This window comes from Filicampus tigris, chromosome 8 (assembly GCF_054856515.1).
Source record: "Filicampus tigris isolate MCC_2025a chromosome 8, RoL_Ftig_1.0, whole genome shotgun sequence".
In the NCBI taxonomy this organism is placed as follows: Eukaryota; Metazoa; Chordata; class Actinopteri; order Syngnathiformes; family Syngnathidae; genus Filicampus; species Filicampus tigris.
In genome coordinates this window covers 27,312,454-27,336,491 of record NC_141224.1, presented here as the reverse complement: position 1 = coordinate 27,336,491, position 24,038 = coordinate 27,312,454, and the positions used below count along the sequence as shown (strand labels likewise).

Genomic DNA, 24,038 nt, shown 5'->3' with positions numbered 1-24,038 from the left:
CTATAAACCGCAATTTTTTTCCTGGATTTTGAGCCATGCGGTTTATAGTCTGGTGCGTCTATTCTGTGGATTTTTCTTCCACCGCTCGGGGCACTCTAACCGGAATGACAGTCCAATTCAATACAATACATTTCCCATTAACTGGATGTGACTGCAGGTGGAGGAGTTCACCAGGCGAGGGCGCCATAGACTAGGTTATTGCATTAGGTGCAATGCTTTGTGTAATGCTTTGATTCTATGTTTTCCTAGAAGTCCGTGAAGTGCACATAAATGCGATTGGCTGATGTTACGTCTGTTCTGTTGTTTTCGATGTGAAATGCTATTGTTGATTTAGCACGTCATGTGTTGGATTGGCTGACTTTATTAACATTAACAAGACAGGCGCATATGTAGAATGTAGTAGAACAATAGATGGTGGAGTCTGGTGAACGTTAACTGTCAAACTGGAGCGGCAGTCGGTAGTGAAATGAAGATAAGTACTGTTTATTTTCTCTTGGTTCTCTTCTGATTTAATCAGCAACGTTGCTGCAGTGTTAAAAGGCACTGTTAGGAAAGAATCTGCTCAGGTACATACATGTACATTTAAAGTTCATAATCATTCTGTAAATGCAGTAAATATAAAAGTTTTCAACATAGATAGGTGCGGCTTATATAAAGGTGTGGCTTATTTAAGGTTATTTCCAAAATATTCTAAAAATAGAGTGGGTGCTGCTTATATAACGGGGCGTCTTATAGCCCGGAAAATACGGCAATAACATTATTTATGAAATGAATAATGATTTGGGTTGGGCATCCTTTGAATCTGGACGGTTCCGATTCCGGTTCTTTGATTAGATTACAGTTCCTAATGATTCTTGGTTCTGATTCTTAAAAAAGGGAGGAGTTATTTTCGGACAATCTTATAAATTTCTCTGTTCTTTAAATATCATAAACCTTTTACTGTTTGTGAATTTTACCATGACTTACTAAAAGGCCTATTTTTAACCATTACATTTATTTGTATATCTTTTATCTTATTTTTCACAAGAGCATTGTTTGTGAGAACCTCAAGAAAATACAATAATGCAGCAGTTACTTAAAGTTTACTGCTGAACAAAGAAAGCTTCATGGACTAACTTAATTTTGTTTTACTTACTAGAAAAACATGACAAACACAACGCTGCATTGTAAGGGCGGACAAGGAAAATGTATCTAATCTCAGCAGTCTACATAAAACTTGCTGTATGTGCATATGTATTAATTTATGTAGCTGCAGCTATGCGTATGCTTATAAGCTAAATATTAGCTGTATATGCGCATTTGTGTGTTGACTCACTGTTTTATTTCCAGCTGAACTTGTTGGCTCAATATTGGCATTAGACGTCCTTATTCTTACATAAAGCGGAAATCAACCCAAACATATTTTTTTCAAGAATATGTTCCCAGCAGGCCCACTAGTTGAAACACGGGATTCTGATTAATTTTGTGTTTGTGGTATATAAGTTAAGAATAAGAATAAGAATGCCTTTATTGATCCCACAGTGGGGAAATTTTCAGTGTTACAGCAGCAAAGATATAGGTCACACAGGGACGGCGGCATAATGTAGCCATTAATGTATAACATTGACGGCAAACATTCAGGATCAAACCTATGTAAATATAAGCAGCGAAATGCGCTCCTTTTTAGCCATATCTGGGGGCGGCCATTTTGTCTTCTGTCGACTGAAAATGACATCACAACTGCTCACAATGACCAATCACGGCTGATCTGTTTTCTGAACCTGAGCCGTGGTCCTTGTGAGCAGTTGTGATGTAATTTTCAGTCGTCAGAAGACAAAATGGCCGCGGAGATGGCTAAAAATGAGTGGATTAACACTTATTCCACAAATGCAATATTTATCAGAATGCCCTGTTTCAACTAGTGGCCTTGTATGTAATAAAATGTGTGTGTTGATTTCCACTTTAACTTCCAGATGGATACCAGTTCTTAGAAGGTTAGCCGGCAGCTGAGGCAGCCCGCTGGGTCGGGCTGGGCAGGATCACCGACCCAGCAAAGACTGACTGTTGAAAAAAAAAAAAAAAACACTGCTTCTTTGCTGATAACGGTTAGGACGAGCGAGGCATTTAACACCAGTCAGGATATTTACAGAGACTGAAATAGAAATGAGTAGACGTGCACATTCATTTGGATGAAGAATGGCCCCATTTTCTCGATCGACAACACGCTGTCCAATTTGGAACGTAAACAGCCAAAAAGGTACGTTCCAATGCAGCCACACTCGGTTGTGGAGTCAGCCTTGCTGGAACTTTTTGTTCGCTGAACATTGACGCTTGTTTGATGAGGGCTTACCACTAGAACGCCCCGAAGACGGTCATTTGACTACTTATGCTTTACATTTGACGATGTCACCCCACCATATCACCTGCTATTTTGGCAAGGAATGGCCAATTTACAAATTAAAGTAATCTACTTGTAGCCAACAGAGTTGTTTGTCATATCACCTAGATTTGTCATTCAATAGTAGTTGCAAAAAAAGTTGTAAAAACCCCTGGGCGTTCTCAATCTCTGGCAGCTCTCTGCCAGACAACGCACACCACTGCTTGGGAGGCAACCCCGCGACTTGAGGATCGACGCAGGCTGGACGTAGAGTAAGAAGCTAATGTTGTTGTGCTAACACCTTTTGTTTTAACGACCTGAATCTAGTTGTTGCTATTAGCCGTCCTATTTTCCTACTTTTAGCCGGTGAGGGAAGAGGGGGGCATAAAGCTCCAATCTGCCTGCTGCTGCAAGCCGCCGTCTCTCTCCTGAGAGTTGACACGAGTTTAGCGTCGCTAAATGTCCGAAATATAACCAGTTGGGGTTCATGTGCGCATTCATGCTCTTGTTCGCTTCAACTTGTGAAAGTGGAGGAGCAATCGCCGCGGTATTTTTGATTTTGTGGAGGTGATCATGATGAGATTACGTTTTATGTCAATAAATCCAAACTATTGTGCAGAACACTTTTATAGTTTCACAGGTTGAAGTGGACAAGAGTAGTAATGTGCATTTGCATTTTGGTGGCGATCGGTCACTGTTTTAGACAAGAGAACTGACAAAGCAAGCAATATTAACACACTTGGCTCCCTCCCGTGACGTGGACAGCTGAGAGCGAAAACATATAAGCCACGCCCTAAAAAGGGGCGGGGAAATTTGTCGTAAACCTAATCACAAAAAAAGCCCTTAAATTACTAAATAGTCTTTCATTTTTACATGCAAACTTATTATATAAGTGCCAGTGTTAAGCTCACCCAAGTGTCTCTTTAAAGTGTCTGGGACATAGAAAAAAAATTACCCTAAAAAACGTATTAAGAATGAGCACAAGTACAAATAACAAGATTTCAATGATTACTGTGTTGAAAAAGCAATAAAATTAGCTTTTTATGAGCTGGGAACGCCCACTAGCAGCGCTGACGACTTTGACCTGCGTGCTGACGTCGCTGGCCCACTGTGGTCAGCTCAGAGCGATACCAAGCTCTCATTAAGTATTGGTCGCTCAGTTTTTATTGTTTAACCCTTGTAATATGTTGAAAAAAAAATTACATTGATTATTTTGTGGGTCATTTTGACCCGTACTGTGGAAATCTATACAAAACAGTCAAATAAAACAGGTTACACCAGTAAAAAAAATATTTTAGATGATGTAAACATTCAGAAAAGAGACCAACAGATTTTTAATCCCAACACTATTTTCAACCCATTAAGGACGGGAGCGCATAACCGCGTTCGTGCCACTAGAGCTGGGAGCGCTGTTGCGCCTTTCTACCCTTAAAGCTGCTAAAGCGTAAACGTTATTTTCTATTTATTATTTAATTCTCGGTCTCTTAACCAATGAAATGCATCAGAATAGACATGTGACGGTGTCGTGAGTTGTCGGAGGATATCAGGAATTTTTTCGAACAGTAATGGCGGACGCCATCGATGGCGGGAGCTCTGAAATGAATAACGACAGTGATATAGAAATCACAATTGTGGACTTTGAACCAGTCGAACGAGATATATGATTAAGATATATGTTTGGGAAGTTTGAATACATAAAAGAAGGCCGACCCACGGCCTTGTATGTATTCAAGCTTCCATAATTTAGTACCAGTAGCACTTAAAAAGATTCTGACCATTGAGGAGAAAAAATCAGGTGTTATCTCTAAAAAGACACCAAAACTATGCCGATACTCCAAATGGTTCAAGTACAGCATCAAATTTACTTTGGTGCACCTTTCGTTCAGGTAAAACTGCCAGGTGGAATTGCAAAGGGCTACCCTGTGATAGTGAACATTATAATTTTAAAATGCCAGTCAACTTCATAAACAGTGTTTAACCATAAACTGCCAGTAGTGCTGCAAAACAGATATAATAGTAATAATAATTATTATTATTTGAAACATAAGAAAGTCAAATAGTTCACTCATTTTTCATTGCAGGGAAACAAAAGAGTTCAATTAAACCTGGCATGAAAGTAAAGTGATACACGTGAGCATTTGGAATGAAAATAGTTGAACTGTTGCTGGACTCTTCTGTGAGCAGAAGATTTAGGGTTAAGAGGAAGGAATGGGATTGGATACAAGTCTGCATCACTGCAGACTCGTGAACAAGACCCCAAGATACTTGAACTCTTCCACTTGGGGCAAGATATCATCCCCAACCTTATGATTGCACTCCGCCCTTTACCGACTGAACACCCTGGTCTCATACTTGGAGATGCTGATTTTCATTCCAACCATTTCATATTCGGCTGCAAACCGTTCCAGTCAGAGTTGGAAATCACGGCTTGATGAATTCAACAGAAGCACATTATCTGCAAAATGCCCAGATGCAATACTAAGGCCCAAGGATGATGTTGATGGCTAGGGGGCTAGATGTACACTGTACTATCAACAGTGTACTGTTCCGCTGCAGCCCTTGGCTTGTGCACGCCCATTTCGGCCTGGAATGGACCAGCCATACTGGAGTTTGCCTCTGACCTTCTCTAATCCTTGGTGCGCCAAGAAATTCTGCCCATATACATTATGAACATAATCGGTGACTAAGAGCATCCTTGGCAGAGTCCAACTCTCACCGGAAACAAATTTGAATTAGTGCCGACAATGCAGACCTAACGTTGTTCTCTATGGCCTCACTGAAATACTCGCTCACCCGAGTTTTTGCCTCAGGGACCCATCAGCTGCCTCCGGAGTCCCACAGGCCAAAAGGACCAATAGCATTCCTTCAACTGAGAGCATCCCTCAGCGCTGGCGTCCACCAGCGATTTCAAGGATTGCCGCCACAACAGGCACCGACCACCTGGCGGCCACAGGTCCAGTCCGCTCTCTTCACCCGAATGTCCAAGACATATGGTCACAAGCTCGATGAGATGGCCACAAAGTAAATCATCAAACTGCGGCTTAAGGTGTCCTGGTGCCAAGTGCTCCATGGCGATGTGCAACTCTCATTGGAGCAGTTCGCAACAGAATGCGAAGCAGTTGGGATGATATCCTTATATGCCTGCACATGGTGTTCGTCATTGACAATCCATGATGAGCACAGAAGTACAGTAAAAGAACACCACTCAGGTTCTGATCGGGGTGGGGGGTAGGTAGGCATTTCTCCCAGTCACACCCTTCGAGGTCTCATTGTCATTGCCCACGTGAGCTTTGAAATATCCCAGCATGAGAATGAAGGCACCAGCTGGCGCGCTTTCCAGCACACCCTCCAAGGACTCCAATAAGGCAGGGACTCTGATCTGTACTTTGCTGCATAGGCACAAACAACAGTCAGGATCCGTCCCCACACAAGAAGGTGGAGGAAGGCTACCCTCTCATCCACCTGCTTGAACCCAAAGTACAGGCTCCAAGCCGGGGGGCAATAAGTATAACCACACCTGCTTCACACCTCTCACTGTGGGCACCTCCAGAATGGGAGAGAGTCTGACAATATCTAGTTGGAACTTCTTGACCTTGCACACCAGATCAGGCTTGTTCCCTGCCAGAAAGGTGACATTCCGCATCCCTAGAGCCAGCTTCTATAGTCTGGGATCCGACTGCCAAGGTACACACTGCACCTGACCCCCTCACCCCCTCCCGCAGGGGCAAGCCCACGCGAAGGGCCTTGTCTCTGTATTTTTCCTAAACATCTTCAAAAATGGGCACTTCATATTCATCTGTCATTAAAGTCTCTATCAAGATTTCAATTTCATGAATCCCTGGATTATCCTGTCAATTCCCATAAATTATCATTTAGTCGAATAAATTCTCAATAATTCAATGGAAATCTTACAGCTTTGATTAAACCTGAATTTTCGCAAACCAAGTTAAACTAATTTCATTGCATCATTTATGATTAATATCATATCTGCTTTGGTTTTCAACTGCATTAATGTAGATTGGATGTTATGGAACATGATTAATATATGCACTTATCAGCCTATTTTTGTGCACCCTTGTGTCACTGTTTTAGCTCTTCCGGCCTGAGGCTTCAGAGGGTCCTCAATATGTCAACAAGGCCTTCAGCGCATATCGAGGAATCTATATTGAAAAGGAGGACCTGCAGATGGAGCTAAACAAACTGGTGCGTTTTACTGGTTAAAGGAATATTTGACTATAGAGTAAACATGTAGAAAACTTTATTCCAGGAGATGTATTACCTTGTACTGTTTTTTTTATTTAAATTTATTTGATGTCTGTCCATCCATCCATTTTCTTCTGCTTATCTGGGATTGGGTCGCAGGGGCATTAGTTTTAGCAGGGAAGCCCAGACTTTCTTCAATGCCCAGATTTCCTGTGATGTTGCAGAGGCGTCAACCCGAACAGCTCCACAATATCCAAAGCCTTTAAAAATTCCGGCCAGATGTCATCCGTCCTTGGAGCCCTGCCACAGAGGACCTTTTTAACCACCTTCGTGACCTCAACCCCAAAGATAGGAGAACCTGCCTTAGAGATCCCAGACTGCTCCCTCATGGGGAGGCGTTGCGGTGGAATTGAGATCTTCCAAGTATTTTTCCCCACCGACTCAACATCCCGAGTCGAGGTCAGCGGCACCCTCATCAACATTATACATGATGATAGTGCATTGCTTCTCCATCCTGAGATGCTGGATAGTTTACCATAATTTCCTCAAAGCTGTCCAGAAGTCGTTCTTCATGGCTTCACCGAACTCCCATGCCCAGTTTCTTGCCTCAATAACCACTAAAGTTGTGTTCTGCTTGGCCAGCTGGTATCCATCAGCTACCTCAGGAGTCCCAAAAGGCCTGATAGGACGACTCCTTCAGCTATAGGGCATCCCTCACAGCTGGTGTAGACCAATGCGTTTGGGGGTTGCCACCATGACAGGCACCACGGGTCGGTCTCCCCAACAATGCAGGAACAGAACATGGTCCACTCAGACTAATTGTCCCCTGCAAGTTTAATGGAAGTTGGAGTTGAATCTCTGTCTGAGCACTGTCAATCGTTTCCAGCAAACTCTCATAATGCGTTTGGGTCTGCCAGGTGGGACTGGCATCTTTACCCACCATCGGAGCCAACGCACCTCCATGTGGTGATCGGTTGACAGCTCCGCCCCTCTCTTCACCCGAGTGTCCAGAACATGCGGCTATGACTCAGATAAAATTACCACAAATTTGATAATCAAACTGCGGCTTAAAGTGTACTGTTGCCAAGTGCACATATGGAAAACTTTGTTGGTTTAGGGTGTCCTGGCGTTCCTTCCAATCATGCTCTTCCATATCTAACTGTTATTGCCCATGTGAGCTTTGAAGTCCACCAGCATAACAATGGAGTCCCCAGTGGTAGCGCTCTGCAGCACCCCCTTCAAAAACTCCAAACAGGTTGGGTACTCTGAACTGTTGTTGTCATAGGCAAAAACAAGTCAGGAACAGTCCCCCCACCCGAGGACGGAGGGAGGCAACACTCTCGTCCATCGGGGTTAACCCCAATGTACAGGTGTCAAGCCGGGTGGTCAATAATAATATGCCTAAACCTGCTCGGGCAACTCCAGAGTGGAAGAGAGTCCAAACCCTGTCGAGAGGACTGGTACCAGAGCCCAAGCTGTATGTGGAGGCGAGCCCGACTACATCTATTCGTAACTTATCAACTTCGCACACCAGCACGGGCTCTTTCCTTGCCAGAAAGGTCAAAGTCCATATCCTTAGAGCTGGATCAACAAGCTCACTGCCCCATTCACGCTGCACCTGTAGTGAATTGGGTTAATCATTTAGGACAAGGGGGCAAAAGTGTGACCCCTGTAAACATGTTGAAACTGTAACTCATTTCCTGTAGATGTTCGGCTATGGGTACCAAAGTCTTTTATTGTACATCTGAGGGTGCTACACGTGCTTCCCAGTTTTCGTAGCCGTAGGTCAAACTTACTGAGGCAGGGCTCCAATAAACCACTTGAGGCCGCAGTACAGACCCATTTTTTAATACTCGTGTATTGCGACTTTAAAAAACCATATTTTTCCCCAGGCCCGATGTGTGTGCAAAGTTTGTTGGATATTTGTTCACGTTTAGTTCCTCAAACGTGTGAGTCTTTATGGAGAATAATAATAATAAGAAGAATATCTATGAAAACAATAGGGTCCAAGCAACGATTGGGCCCTAATAAGAATTTCTGCAAAAAAAATACGATCCTTGCAGCATTGGCTGCTTGGGCCCCAAAAATAATGAGAAGAATATTTCCAAAAACTATAGGTACTTAGCAGCGTTCTCTGCTCGGGCCCTAATAATAATAATGAGAATTTCTACCATGTTTTCGGAGGATGGAACCCAGGGGCAGCAAATACAAGGAGAACAGCAAGGGCCCCAAAATAGAACCCTGTGGAACACCATACGATAGAGGGGCAGACCGGGACTCAGAGGAACCTAGGCTAACAGAAAAAGACCTGCCAGCCAAATAGGATCTAAACCACTCTAGAGCGCATGCACAAATGCCCACTTGGTGTTGCAAACGAGTCAAAAGTATACTGTGGTCTACCGTATCGAATACTGCAATCAAATCCAACAAAACGAGACATACATAGTATCCGGTGTCATTTGCCAGGAGGATGTCATTAAAAATACGTTACAGGGCTGACTCTGTGCTATGCATCTTCTTGAAGCCTGACCGGAAAACCTCCAGAACATTATTTTCATCCAAGAAAAGAGCTTAACTGTGAGTGCACAACTTTTTCCAGAATTTTAGTAATAAAAGGCAGCTTGGAAATGGGTCTAAAATTGGATAGCACAGCTTGATCAAGGCCAGGTTTTTAAGCAGGGGTTACACTACAGCATGTTTAAAATGTTGGGGGACTACACCAGAAGACAGGATGCTGTTGATAATGGCCAAAGCGTATTTACCAATACTCGGGAGAATCTCCTTAAAGAAGTGTGGCGGAACAGAGTCACAAGGGGGCCAGATGGCTTAATATGGCAAACCACATCCAAAATGTCCAAAAATGTCAAAGAAACCATCTCAAAGGAATCAAACACTGCTGAACAAGGAACGTGAACAGAGTAGTCAAATGTGGCGTTCGAAACGAGAGCCCTAGCTGTAGCAACCTTGCCAACGAAAAACTGCAAGAATCTATCGCACATTTCAAGGGACAGGTCCATGCAAATCAGTTGACGGAGTTTCAGTTCAGTCAAATGGAGCACGTGGATTTGGGGGATTTGCCTGAATCAGACATGACAAGTGGGCTCTCTTGGACTCCTTCATCTTTCTCTGGTAACGACGCCAGGAGTCCTTTAGGATTTGATAAGAGACCTGCAGCCTGTCTCTTTTTCACCTGTGTTCAGATCTGCGGAATTCCTGTTTAGCTGCACGAGTGCTCTCATTAAACCATGGCTCCGGTCTAATTTTTTTAATCACATTTTTTAATGGAGCCACGGAGTCCAAAATAATAAGTCAGGATAATGGAACCAAGTGCTGAGTTCCTCTGTGTTAGATGAGGAATATTCAATTGAATGTGATGTAAGTATATCATGCTCTGCATTAAGCCTTAATCGTTCTTTGCATGAATCCGGGGAAGGGGATTGAGCATTCCTATTATCAAGATCGGCTATTTTATTTTCCAAATCTTTTTGTTTATCCTCTTCTTTCCAGCCACAAAAGATATCGCCTGCCCTCTCAAATACGCCTTGAGGGACTCCCATACCATCGAAACAGAAACATCTGATGTCATGTTAACGTCTAAAAATAACGGAATTTGCTCAGATATGAAGTCCAAAAATGTTTAATCTAATAACAAAAGAGATTGAGCCTCCAGAGTCGTTTGGAAGTCATAACGTCGGGCATCTTAAGTTTAAAGAGGAAGTCAACCCAAAACATATTTCTTTCAATCATTTGTTCTATGCAAGCCCATGAGTTGAAACAAGTCATTCTGATAAATATTGCTTTTGTGGAATAAGAGTTAATCCACCTGTTTTTAGCCATCTGTCATTGCCCTGAGTAGTTGTGATGTCATTTTCAGTCGACAGAAATGACAAAATGGCTGCCCCCTGAGATGGCGAAAAACGGGTGGATTTTGCTGCTTAACTCACATTCCACAAAGGCAATATTAATCAGAATGCCATGTTTCAATTACTGGGCCAACTGGGAACATATTCTTGAAAATAAATATGTTTGGGTTGATTTCCACTTTAAGTAAAATAGGTGCATGGTCCGATACTACTATAGGTTGATATTCACATGATAAAATGTCAGATGTAATTTTATTATCAGTGAAAAAAATGATCAATTCGACTACGTTTGTTGACAGTATGAAAAAAAATATTGATTGTCCTTAGGGTGCAAAAAATGCCAAGTATCCAAAATACCATAAGGCGAAAGAAAAGACCGCACATCAGATTTAGATATTACATATCCAGGCCTGACAGATTACCTATCCATCACAGGGTCCAGACACAAGTTAAAATCCCCTCCCAAAATGAGTAAATTAGAATTTAAACAAGGGAGCAAACTGATGACATGAGAGAAGAATCCAGGGTCATCACAGTTTGCATAAATATTAGCCAATGTGTCAGATTCCGCTTACCCGAGGGACCAATCGGGAAAGGTCCCTATGCCGAATCTCCGTTTTAAGGGTCAGAACTCTCCTTTTCCCTCGCCTGCTCTAACGCGGTCACGCGAGGGGACGGGAGCTCTTTAAGTCGGTGTCGAGATAGATTTGCCTCGGTGTCTAACTGCCCCAGTTATAGAAAGCCAATCCGGTTTTAATTAATTTATGTCTACTTTAAGAGTAACCGACTAGAATAAAAGAGAATAAAACGAACACTTTCATTTCACAGCAGCTCTATCCCTTGAATCAATTGCATTTGTTATTGACCTAGGAAGGTTTAGGTGTTCTTGTTAGAACCTCTCGCATTCGTTAATTAATTAAGCCGGAGTAACTATTAGTTTTCAATATTGACACTATGCCCCGGTGGTGAGGGGGTAACTGTACTTCCACATAAGAAAGTTGAGTGGATAAAAATAAGAATGGGTTCATAAGAGTGACAAAGATAGATAAAATTTAAGAGATTTAATGAAAATAGTAATAATTCAAACAACGATCATCAATCAATAATCATTCCAGCTTTGCATGGAATACAGTCAGTAATCAGATAAATCACACGTTGGAATTATTACAGAAAAGTCCCAATAAGTTTAAGTCATCAAAAAGTTACATTTGATAGAAAGTAAAATTATAATAATCAATAAAATTGTAAGGATGGTAAATAGTAATGATAAAATTGGTTAAATGCGATTAAACACTAAGTCTAATTTAGGTGAACTTCAAGGTGATCAGTCTTAAAAATACACAGTCTAATTATTGACAAGATAATTTTGGGAAAACAAAGAATTAAAGACGCTCGACTGGCTCAATCTATCTGCGCAATAGTGTGTCTCTTTCAGGGAATTACCTTATCATTGCTATAATTTTAAGATGTCCAAAAAAGAAGAAGAAAGAAGATAGTCCTTTCGGCTCAGCAAAAGTTGCGAAGTGGAAAAAGTTTTTCTTCCTTCGTCGAAGATGCCTACACACACTACTGCACCACACGCCTTTTGGTTGATAAAGAGCCATGTTGCTTCGAGACACTGGCTTTAATAACCTCGCCTCACAAGCATTGAGATCATGGAACATTCCAGTAAATGTGGAAGGTCCTGAACAAATGGAAAGTCCCTTGTGGTTGGGACTTTCCAGCCAGTCAGTATCTATTTACTTAATGATTTGCAAAAACCATGGCAACATGTACTTCTACTCCCGAGAAAAGGCGTTGTCCTTCTCGAGCTGCTGCTGGCCATCTGTTTCCTGTTCTTGGCCAAAGATCATTGCAGAGAAAGGGTGTTGTTCCCCTTTTGAGTTGCTGGCCATCTGTTTCCCGTTAAGGCCTCGCAACAAAGAACATTTTGTTATTGTTCAATAGTTCACTAAGTTAGACTTTTGACAAAATACATTTCACTTCTTATGCTTGAGCAATAAAACATAATAAAATAATGTTCACACAAACTTTGTTACAATCTCTCATGTCAACAATATGTATGACATTAGTTATATTTCTTTACATTTGTGATATTTTTGAGAGTGATAATACACATGGGCTAATTATCCTTAATCGCTGTTACAAGCAATATCTATTCTAAGTAAGATAACATTCATGTTGCTAATGATTTACAACATTTGACACACCGCGGTCTTGGTATTATGTCCTGTAAAAATATAAAGCAAACCAAAGTCAATGCAGCAACTTGGACCGTTTAAACATTAATCGGTTTGGCTCTTTCGACAACGCGAACCTGTGAACAAGTTTCGCGTGGCAAAGAGGTGGAAACTCTAGGAGGTTGCATAACAATGCTCGGGGATCCGGGTGGCAATGCCCGTTCCACGGTGTGACTCCGAGGTGGAAGGGTAAAAAAGGCTGAATAGGTGAAGAACCAGGCAACTAAAACCAATTGATCAATTACACCTAGCCAGAGGAGTAGGGATATCATTCTCCATACTACTCCCCATAAAACTAGTTTACCTGTGCGAATAATCCAAACTCTACTACCGAAACTAACAGGGCTTCGTGTAGGCGGTAGACTAAACTCATAATGTACAGGGCCATAGCCATGGCAAGTATTCCTTCCAGTATTACTGCACCATACATTACTTAAAAAATCATTATCAACGTTGTATCCATTATAACCCTGCACAGAAGCAAGAAAGTTTCTGCCATTCTGGTGGGTGTTCTATAGTTAATCACTACTTGGCCATGCATGTATACCACAAACAGTCCTAGACCCAAGGTGTATTTACAAAACACGAACCTTAAGACCAGGACATTTGTCACCGACACAAGCATCACAATCGGCCTCGTAGCCTGATGCAAGTACCACTGGCCAGTACCACTATGACATAGCCACATCATAAAAATAATTCTATTTCACTACTCACGTTTCTCAGCGCGCCTGGTCTTCTATGTGGTCCATTAGAAGCGTCACTACAAGCCATGGTTAAAAAAAAAGGTTACCTTCCCACTTAGGAGTTCTCAGTGTAAAAGTCGGAGCCCGGTGCTCAGCAGAGTCGGGCGTCGTTCTTATAGTCGCGCTGACTCCTCCCAGGTGTTGTCCCTCCAGCCACCTCTGGCTCCTCCCTCCTCCTTCGGAACAGCCTCATGGGAACGCCTTCTCTCGATGACGTCGTCGTCTCTTATCGTCTGGGTGGGGACCATTTCAGGACCCCTTTCTTGAAGATCATGAAGGCGGCAGTAGCAGCAAAGACGAGGGTTAGTCCCAGCAGGAACCATCCTCCAGATCTCACGAAGGCGTCTCGTAGCCAGGTGCCCACACCTGACAGTCCTTCAGCTACTACTTCCACGATGGTTCTAACAGCAACTTTTGCAGTCTGAACAACTGCTAGTCCCATCTTCTCGTACCATTGGCACTCATGAAGGTTGATCCCATGGCCACATGTCATCCAATGTTCGAAGGGAGAATGGCAGGTTCCATTATTGTAAATCTTGTTAGGGCCAACCCAGTCAAATCCAATTCCTTCACACAAACTTTTCCTAAAAGCATGTCCTTCTATGATTTGTACCAAAGGCTCAGGTTATAGGGGAATTTGTCTTCGATCGGGGGTTGTTTTAAGGCCATGGTCTTTCCGCCATCTAATACAATATTGTCTTCCAGTGGTGTCTCCGTGTCCATTATCCAGCACGCTCCTTGACCCATAGAGCACCTTCAATGGGGCAATAGTCATTATCTTTATATTTGTCTGCACATTCATCTTTCCAACTGGCTATATTTCCACAGGGTTGTTTTGCGAGTTCTATTTTGCAATTTGTTTCAGTTTGGCATGTCATTTTCCACGGTCTTGGGTTGGCATATAAATAAGGTCTTTTGGATGGCCAAGTGTCTTGTTCTTTGGAGTACACTGTAGCCATATACTGGTATTGAACCCAGTAATACACTGATTCATTCAAACAAGGTGTTACATACTTCTTCATCTCATGTTGGTTGAATCCCCTCCAGGTTTTACTGAGGTCTCTGGTGTGGACTTCCTTCCACGCTTGAAGAATTCCTCTTACTGTGCCGTTCTTTTTCAGGCTTGTACAATTGTGTATCCATCGAGGTAAAATTGTTCCTTGAATCTCTTCTAAGGGACATTGCGGTGAGGTTCCTACTTGCCAATCTTGTAAATGGAGTGCTTCATAAATCCTTGTCACTACGCACTGGTCTATCTCGTTAAAGTCATTTCTGGCCACGTTTCAAATCATGAGGTGTCGGCATGCGTTGAACCAAAAATCTTCTGTTTGCTGGTTTCAGTTGATATTCGCCTTTTCCACTCTCTGTGTATATCCATCTAGATACGTAAACCTTCAACGTTGCGAACCATATCCAGAGAAGGGACTCATTAAGCCAATGTTCGTAGTCTACTGCTCCTCGGCCCCGACCGATAGTGTGAGAGCTGGTTGCAAGGTTTCGGGGTAGACTCTACTTGGGTCATCACATAGTAGTTGCTTGGGAGGCCATTAGGGGCCCCACACGTCGTTCCTATATTCCAATAACAGTGGTTCATAGTTTTCATCAATTTCGGAAACAAAGTCTTTTTCAGTGGATCCTTCGGGTTTCCACTCCCAGTACCCGTCACTACGGTCAGGTAAAGGCTAACTGCAAGCATTGGAGTACCATCTTGGTGCTCCGTGTGATTGTTGGGTTTCAATCTGTATCCAATTTCTTTTTACAACTCGGGGTTGTGTTGTATGCAAACACAAAACGTCCACTTCAACTTCTTCTATCCAAGCGACAACACTTTGTACTACCATGGCAGGGGCAAAGCATTTCTTCTTGGATGCCAATGGGTAAGTAGTTACCTGTTTCATTCACTTTATTCCTTGTGTATAGTAATTTTTTTGTGTTTTTGCGATTTCTTTCCCTAGGGCACGCCTAATGGCAACTTTATCCAGGTACGTAGGGTTTTCTTTCTTAAGTACTGCCAATTGGTCAATTCTTGTCGAGTTCCAGGTTTCTTTAGCCCTTTGTTTGTTTGCCATCAAACAAGTTTGGTTGAATAGTTTTGTTGATCCGTACCGTACTGTTATCAACTTCATACGGTCGACGGGGCTGCTCGTTCCATTACCAGGGCCAGTACCATTTTGAAGGCGGGTACCCTTTGCAAGGGAGTACGCGCAAAGCATCCATCCTACGGTTACTATTACCAGAATGATGATGCATGTAATCCAGGTCACCCATTTTTCCGGGTCACAAAGCCTTGGTAGTGGAAGTACCTGCGGCTTCCAACCCGCAAGTGGACTGGGTGTAAGTTTCATATAAGTTCATAAATTCAGCTGCAGTCAAAGACAAAAGTTCTTGATAATGTGTCCCGGTAGATTGTGTACTTTGCCTACCGTTCTCTTGGTTGGTCAGGACTATATCTGGGGAGTCATTCGTGTTTGGCTCCTAAGGTGATTCTTCATACCCTGGTGGTCCTTCATATTTGTGTTTCTTCATTCATTATTTATGGAAAAAGTCCATAATATGCACAGTTTTCATAGATCCGTGCTTGGGGACCTCTCTCAATTTCCTGTGGTCCTGGTGGCATCTGTGCAACGTAGTTAGGCTCCCAAGTCTCTGAGTAGACATAGCAACATCTGGAACTCTCGATTTGGCGAAGTCCAATCCTTTCGTTTTCCATGGATCTCCTATCCTCCGCTTGCTCTGCCATCGGTCTATTCTCGTCCAGTCGTTGGTCACAACTGTGCGTGAAACTTGAATCTTCTGATTTTTATTTATCCTTGCTCCACCCCTTTGTCCAGGGGGTGGGTCTTGTTCATCTCAGTAATCTTTTATCCAAAAGCTTGTCCATACCGTGAAGTCCAGTTGTCTGCGTCTTAATGCGCTCGGTCCATCTATTTCTACTCCATTATCTTGTCTTCACATTTTATTTGGAAGGCATAGAACTTAGCACAGGCTATGTGTTGCATTCGTGCCTCCATGTACGCCACTTTACTATCCAAACGCCTTGTAGCGACCTACAGTTCCTTCTGGATAGGCTTGTCTTCAACTTGGGGAAAAAAATGATTCGAAAGAATCCATTTTGCTGTTCTCATGTCATATTCTACTCCAGAAACTTGGGTTTCTATCCTTTTTAATGATATTCGTAGTCTGTCAACTGCGACTCCCAATATTGACATTTCATCTTTGAGATCCCTTACTAATGCTGTCATGCTATCCTTGATGGTCGGTATCTTAGAATCTGTCTCGATCTGGGCGTCGTGCTTGGAATGAGCCATTATCCTTGGTTGGTTGGAAGTGGAGGCTTGCTTTTCTAATCCTCAACTGCCAGTTATCTCCAAGTCACTCGGTTTTATTTGCTTCTTTTGCTCCTCCCTCCTCTTGAGGGCGGAATCTCTAAATCATCACAATGTTGCTCAATATTCTTTATCCAGTACACGTTCGAAAGGGTCATATCCTAAGGGCTGTCCACGGTCTGTTTTTCTGTTTTATTTTATGGGTCCACTCGCAAGAACCCGGGCTGTTCCTTAGCCTTGACAACTACTGTCATTCCAGTTGCAGCAGAGCTGCAGTCTTCATACTCTAATCTTTTGAAAGTCTTTTCCATTATCAACATCTGTTCTTCCAAATAAGAATACTTATACTTTAGTCTTTTTATGTCTTCATCTGCCTGTTTAGGAAGGGTATTGTTCTTCTGTCGCGTCTCATGGATCATTCCCATGATTGCTCAGTTCATCATGCTTTCTTTTACTTCTATTTTGGCGAGTTCTAAGTGCATTATTCTCATTTATCTTTCCAATTCCATCATTCTTGCTTCCATTGTACTCATTTTTATATTAGTTTGAGTAGATTTATGTACCTTGTCAGCCATTTGGTCCTTTGGTTGATCCTGTTTTACTGCCCTTGCTATGAGGTGGGGGGTTCTGGTTCAGGTGCTGGTCGTCTACTCCCAAAACGATTAAGCTCTTTCTTGATGTCCTTGTCGGTTTTCTTTATTCCTAACTTTGGAAACCAGGCGTGATAATTATTCAACTTGCCCTGGAACTCTGCTGTCTTTTCTCTTTCCTGTCGCACTGAATCCTTCTCCTCCCGATCCTCGTCTATTTGTAGCTCTTTGTCACTAGTCTCCTCCTCTCTCTCTTCTATTGGGTGGAGTCCCCTTCTGTTTCGTTATGCTCTAGCATACGAGTCATTATGGGGCGTCTTTCACATGCTGTCAAACATCTTATTGACAAGTCTAATGCTGAGTCTGTTACTAATTCAGCTGCTTTATCATTCGATAACCGCAATTGTTGATTTAGGGCAGGCCATTCTTTTTGATACTTAGGGCACTCACTCAGTGTCCAGTGTATTCTTAGAAAGGGAAGCACATTGCCCTTTCCAGTGCATCCCAAATAGGAGCCATCAAAGCTTGCGCTGAACAAGCTCCATTGTAGTTTGGCGTACTTCAGGGTCGTCAAACAACTTTCTTTTAGCCCTAATCTTAGCTGGTTGCGCCGTGTTGCTGCAACTAGGGACAGGGGATGGAGCCCTCACTTCTGCTCCTTCTTCTTAGCTTTCCATCAAGGGGGGACTTCTTACTTGTTACTCTTCTAACTCCACTCTAGCCACTTCGGCTAGTGCCATGAGTTTCTTGTTTCCCTCTTGATGTTCAAGCAATTTAGTCCTTCTGATGGTTCCCTTAGTCCTGGCCATACTTCCATTCCCAGGGAGTATAATCCTTCATAGGGTACCATAGCCATCATAATTCAAACTTCGACTTAAATTCCTTCATCTGTTCCGATGCCATCTGGTCCTTTTAGAGGATGCAATTTCAGTACAGCCTCTTTAGCTTTGTCCCCCCGTGAGCCGTCACCTTATCGTGGTGGAGGGGTTTGCGCGCCCCAATGATCCTAGGAGCTAAGTTGTCTGGGGCTTTATGCCCCTGGTAGGGTCACCCATGGCAAACAGGTCCTATGTGAGGGACCAGACTAAGCACGGCTCAAAATGACCCCTTATGAAGAAAAAAAAATGAATAGATCACGTTTTCCCAAGCCCGGACGCGGGTCACCGGGGCCCCCTTCTGGAGCCAGGCCTGGAGGTGGGGCTCGATGGCGAGCGCCAGGTGGCCGGGCCTGCACCCATGGGGCCCGGCCAGGCTCAGCCCGAAAAGGACACACGTGGGTCCCCCTTCCCATGGGCTCACCACTGGTGGGAGGGGCCAAAGGGGTCGGGTGCCGTGTGAGCTGGGCGGCGGCAGAAGACAGGGACCTTGGCGGTCCGATCCCCGGCAACAAAAATTAGCTCTTGGGACATGGGATGTCACCTCTCTGGCAGGGAAGGAGCCTGAGCTGGTGTGTGAGGCTGAGAGGTTCCGACTAGATATAGTCGGACTCACCTCCACGCACAGCTTGGGTTCTGGTACCAGTCCTATCGAGAGGGGTTGGACACTCTTCCACTCTGGAGTTGCCCAGGGTGAGAGGCGCCGAGCAGGTGTGGGCATACTTATTGCCCTCCGGCTTGGCGCCTGTACATTGGCGTTTACCCAAGTTGACGAGAGGGAAGCCTCCCTCCGCCTGAGGGTGGGGGGACGGGTCCTGACTGTTGTTTGTGCTTATGCACCAAACAGCAGTGCAGAGTACCCACCCTTTTTGGAGTCCTTGGAGGGTGTGCTGGAGGGCGCTCCACCTGGGGACTCCATCGTTCTGCTGGGGGACTTCAATGCTCACGTGGGCAATGACAGTGAGACCTGGAGAGGTGTGATTGGGAGGAACGGCCCCCCCGATCTGAACCCGAGCGGTGTTCGTTTACTGGACTTCTGTGCCCATCACGGATTGTCCATAACAAACACCATGTTCAAACATAAGGGTGTCCATATGAGCACTTGGGACCAGGATACCCTAGGCCGCAGTTCGATGATCGACTTTGTAGTCGTATCATCAGACTTGCGGCCGAATGTTTTGGACACTCGGGTGAAGAGAGGGGCGGAGCTGTCACTGATCACCATCTGGTGTGAGTTGGCTCCGATGGTGGGGGAAAATGCTGGTCCGACCTGGCAGACCCAAACGTATTGTGAGGGTTTGCTGGGAACGTCTGGCAGAATCCCCTGTCAGGAGTTTCAACTCCCACCTCTGGCAGAACTTTTCCCATGTCCCGGGGGAGGCGGGGGACATCGAGTCCGAGTGGACCATGTTTCGTGCCTCCATTGTTGAGGCGGCTGATCGGAGGCTTCGAGGAAATTCTGGTCCACCATCCGACGTCTCAGGAGAGGGAAGCAGTGCACCATTAACACTGTTTATAGTGGAGATGGGGTGCGGCTGACCTCAACTCGGGACGTTGTGGGTCGTGGGGAGAGTACTTCGAAGACCTCCTCAATTCCACCGACACGCCTTCCACTGAGGAAGCAGAGCCTGGAGACTCTGAGGTGGGCTCTCCTATCTCTGGGGTTGAAGTAACCGAGGTAGTCAAAAAGCTCCTCGGTGGCTGAGGGGTGGATGAGATCCGCCCGGAGTTCATAAAGGCTCTGGATGTTAAGGGGCTGTCATGGTTGACACGTCTCTACAACATCGCGTGGACATCGGGGACAGTGCCTCTGGATTGGCAGACTGGGGTGGTGGTCCCACTTTTTAAGAAGGGGGACCGGAGGGTGTGCTCCAATTACAGAGGGATCACACTCCTCAGCCTCCCCAAAGTCTATTCAGGAGTGCTGGAGAGGAGGGTCCGTCGGAAGGTCGAATCCCGGATTCAGTAGGAGCAATGTGGTTTTCGTCCCGGCCGCGGAACAGTGGACCAGCTCTACACCCTCAGCAGGGTCCTCGAGGGCGTATGGGAGTTCGCCCAACCAGTCTACATGTGTTTTGTGGACTTGGAGAAGGCGTTCGACCGTGTCCCTCGGGGAGTTCTGTGGGGGGTGCTTCGGGAGTACGGGGTACCGAGCCCCCTGATAAGGGCTGTCCGGTCCCTGTACCACCGATATCAGAGTTTGGTCCGCATTGCCGGCAGTAAGTCGGATTCATTTCCAGTGGGGGTTGGACTCCGCCAAGGCTGCCCTTTGTCACCGATTCTGTTCATGAATTTTATGGACAGAATTTGTCGAGGTGTTGAGGGGGTCCGGTTTGGTGGCCTCAGTATTGCATCTCTGCTTTTTGCAGATGATGTGGTACTGTTGGCTTCTTCAAGTCGCGATCTCCAACTCTCGCTGGAGCGGTTTGCAGCCGAGTGTGAAACGGTCGGAATGAAAATCAGCACCTCCAAATCTGAGACCATGGTCCTCAGTCGGAAAAAAGTGGCGTGCCCTCTCCGGGTCGGGGATGGAATTCTGCCCCATGTGGAGGAGTTCAAGTATCTTGGGGTCTTGTTCACGAGTGAGGGTAAGATGGAACGGGAGATCGACTGGCGGATCGGTGCAGCGTCTGCTGTGATGCGGACCCTGTATCGGTCTGTCGTGGTGAAGAAGGAGCTCAGCCGAAAGGCGAAGCTCTCAATTTACCGGTCGATCTACGTTCCTACTCTCACCTATGGTCATGAGGTGTGGGTCATGACCGAAAGAACAAGATCTCGGATGCAAGTAGCCGAAATGGGTTTCCTTCGCAGGGTGTCCGGGCTCTCCCTTAGAGATAGGGTGAGAAGTTCGGTCATCCGGGAGGGACTCCAAGTCGAGCCGCTGCTCCTCCGCGTTGAGAGGAGGTGGTTGGGGCATCTGATCAGGATGCCTCCTGGACGACTCCCTGGTGAGGTTTTCCGGGCATGTCCCACCGGCAGGAGACCCCGAGGACGACCCAGAACACGCTGGAGAGACTATGTCTCCCGGCTTGCCTGGGAACGCCTTGGGATCCTTCCGGAAGAGCTGGAAGATGTTGCTGGGGAGAGGGAAGTCTGGGCTTCCCTGCTGAAGCTGCTGTCTCCGCGACCCGACTTTGGATAAGCGGGAGATGATGGATGGATGGATAGCTTTGTATTCCAACTTTTTTAAGATAAGATAAGAATGCCTTTATTGATCCCACAGTGGGGAAATTTTCATTGTTACAGCAGCAAAGATATAGGTCACACAGGAACGGCGACATAATGTAACCATGAATGTATAACATTGACGGCAAACATTCAGGATCAAACCAATGTAAATATATGCAGTAACATGTGTATATACACATGTATATACACACTAACATACATCTACATAAAACGTATGAGGAACACTCGTTTTAGCCTGTACGTAGTACAGCGGAAAAATACTCAAAGTAAGTAAGTAAGTGACAGTGCTGCAGTGCTGTCGTGAAATGTAAGGAACAGCATTGGATGAAAATAAAACTAGACTAACAGTAGTGGGGAATGTTGAGTATTGCACGGTATTACAGTATTGGGGAATATTTGGTATTGCATGATATGAACTCAGGTGCAGGACTGCACAATTGCATTATTGTCCGCCAGTTTGTAGAGACTACACAATATTCTTGTTAAAGAGTCTGACAGCAGCAGGCAAGAAGGAACGGCGGAATCTGTCCTTTGCATAGCGAGGGTGTAACAGTCTGTCACTGAAGGTGCTGTGGAGTGCTGTTAGGATGCCCTGGAGGGGGTGGTCCGGGTTGCCCAGCATTGATGACAGCTTGGCCAAATCCTCCTGTCCCCCACCGAGTCCACAGAGTCCAGGGAGCAGCCCAGGACAGTGCCGGCCCTCCTGACCAGTTTGTCCAGCCGCTTCTTGTCCCGGGCCGAGACGCCGCCTGCCCAGGTGACCACTCTCTGGAAAATGACCAATGCAACCACCGAGTCATAAAAGTTCCTGAGGAGTGTCCCCTGAACCCCAAAAGACTTCAGTCTCCTGAGTAGGAAGAGTCTGCTCTGACTCTTCCTATAGAGGGCGTCTGTGTTGTCGCTCCAGTCCAGTTTATTGTTACCTGTAAGTTGAGACTCTCTCAACATCTGTTCCCCGGATATTCACTGGTGCAGGTAAGAGTGCTGGCGCCTACCGAAATCCACCACCATTTCTTTGGATTTCCCCGCATTGATCAGGAGGTGGTTCTGCTGGCAGCAGTGCACAAAACCTTGAGTAAGTTCTCTGTACTCCCGATCATCTCCGCCTGTGATGAGGCCGACAGTCGCAGAGTCGTCAGAGAACTTTTGCAGGTGACAGGTAGGGGTGTTGTAGTTGAAGTCCGAGGTGTAGAGGGTGAACAGGAAGGGAGCCAAGACAGTTCCCTGTGGGGCCCCCGTGCTACAGAGGAGCACGTCAGACACACAGTCCTGTGTCCTCACATACTGTGGCCGGTTTGTGAGGTAGTCCTGGATCCATGTGGTGAGGTGGTGGGCCACCCCCGCCCACTCCAGCTTGTCTTCCAGTAGGGTGGGCTGGATGGTGTTGAAAGCACTGGAGAAATCAAAGAACATGATCCTCACAGTGCTCCCCGCCTTGTCCAGGTGGGAGAGTGAAGTGTGGAGGAGGTAGATGATGGCATCATCCACACTGATGCCAGGCTGATATGCGAACTGGAGTGGGTCCATTGAGGAGCTCACCAGGGGGCGCAGGTGGACAAGGACCAGTCTCTCCAGAGTCTTTATCAGGTGAGTCGTCAGCGCCACTGGTCTGAAGCTGTTGAGCTCCTTCGGGTGGGGGGTCTTTGGCACCGGGACCAGGCAGGATGTTTTCCATAGCTGGGGGACCCTGCCCAGCTTCAGGCTCAGTTTGAACATGTGCTGGACAATTCCACACAGCTGGTCTGCGCAGGATTTGAGGAGCTGGGGGCTGATGCTATCTGGAACCGCTGCCTTCCTCGGCGTCATCTTCTTCAGCTGGTTCTTCACCTGAGATGTTGTAAAGGTGGAGGCTGCAGCAGGAGAGACTGAGTGGGGGCAGGCATCTGATTGAACCTATTGAAAAAGAGGTTCAGCTCATTTGCCCACTGCAGGTCCCCCCCAGTCCGGGTCTTTGGTTGTCCGTGGCCTGAGTTGGTCTTCAGGCCCCTCCAGACTCCCCTGGCATTATTCTGCAGAAGCTGCTCCTCCATCCTCTTCCTGTAGGACTTTTTCCCTTCTCTGATCCTCCTCCTCAGCTGGCGCTGCACATTCCTCCGCTCCTCTGTTGCCTGACGCAAAAGCCCTCCTCTTCTCCTCCAGGAGGGCTTTTATGTCTGGTGTGATCCAGGGTTTGTTGTTGGAGAAACACCTTACTCTCCTGGTGGGTATGGTGTTGTCCATGCAGAAATATATATAATCTGTAACAGTGTCCGTTCTACTACCAATGTCTTCCCCGTGTGCATCGCTGAATACTTCCCACACAGTTGTGCTGAAGCAGTCCTTTAAGGCCTCCTCGGCCTCTCCAGACCATCTCTGAACCGTGCGGGTCACAGCTGGCTGCCTGCGGACCAGAGGTTTGTACACAGACTGGAGAGACACCAGGTTGTGATCAGCTTTGCCCAGCGGTGGGAGGGGCAGTGATGTGTATGCCTCCTTGGTGTTGGCATAGAAAAGGTCCAGTGTTTTATTGTCTCTGGTGTGGCAGGTGACATACTGTGTGAATGAAGGCAGAGAGGAGGAAGGGGAAGCATGATTGAAGTCACCAGAGATGAGTATCAGGGCATTTGGGTGCTGTGTTTGTATCCTGCTCACTGCTGCAGTCAAGACATCA

At 45.5% G+C, this 24,038-nt stretch overlaps 1 protein-coding gene across 10 annotated transcripts in view; it reads left to right on the top strand.

Moving 5' to 3' along the window:
* azi2 (5-azacytidine induced 2) overlaps positions 1 to 24,038 on the top strand; it is a 110,067-nt gene that overhangs the window by 28,223 nt on the left and 57,806 nt on the right. For 9 of the 10 annotated variants that reach the window (XR_015087949.1, XM_086039002.1, XM_086039003.1 and 6 more), the window contains exon 3: positions 6,449 to 6,559. Coding sequence is in view for 9 of the 10 variants with exons in the window: in XM_086039002.1 (XP_085895128.1) it covers positions 6,449 to 6,559 (111 nt within the window). In the remaining variant the exon portion in view is untranslated. Of the gene's footprint in view, positions 1 to 1,837; positions 2,237 to 2,552; positions 2,629 to 6,448; positions 6,560 to 24,038 lie in introns of those variants that run through there. The other variant, XM_086039006.1, reaches the window with a different exon arrangement.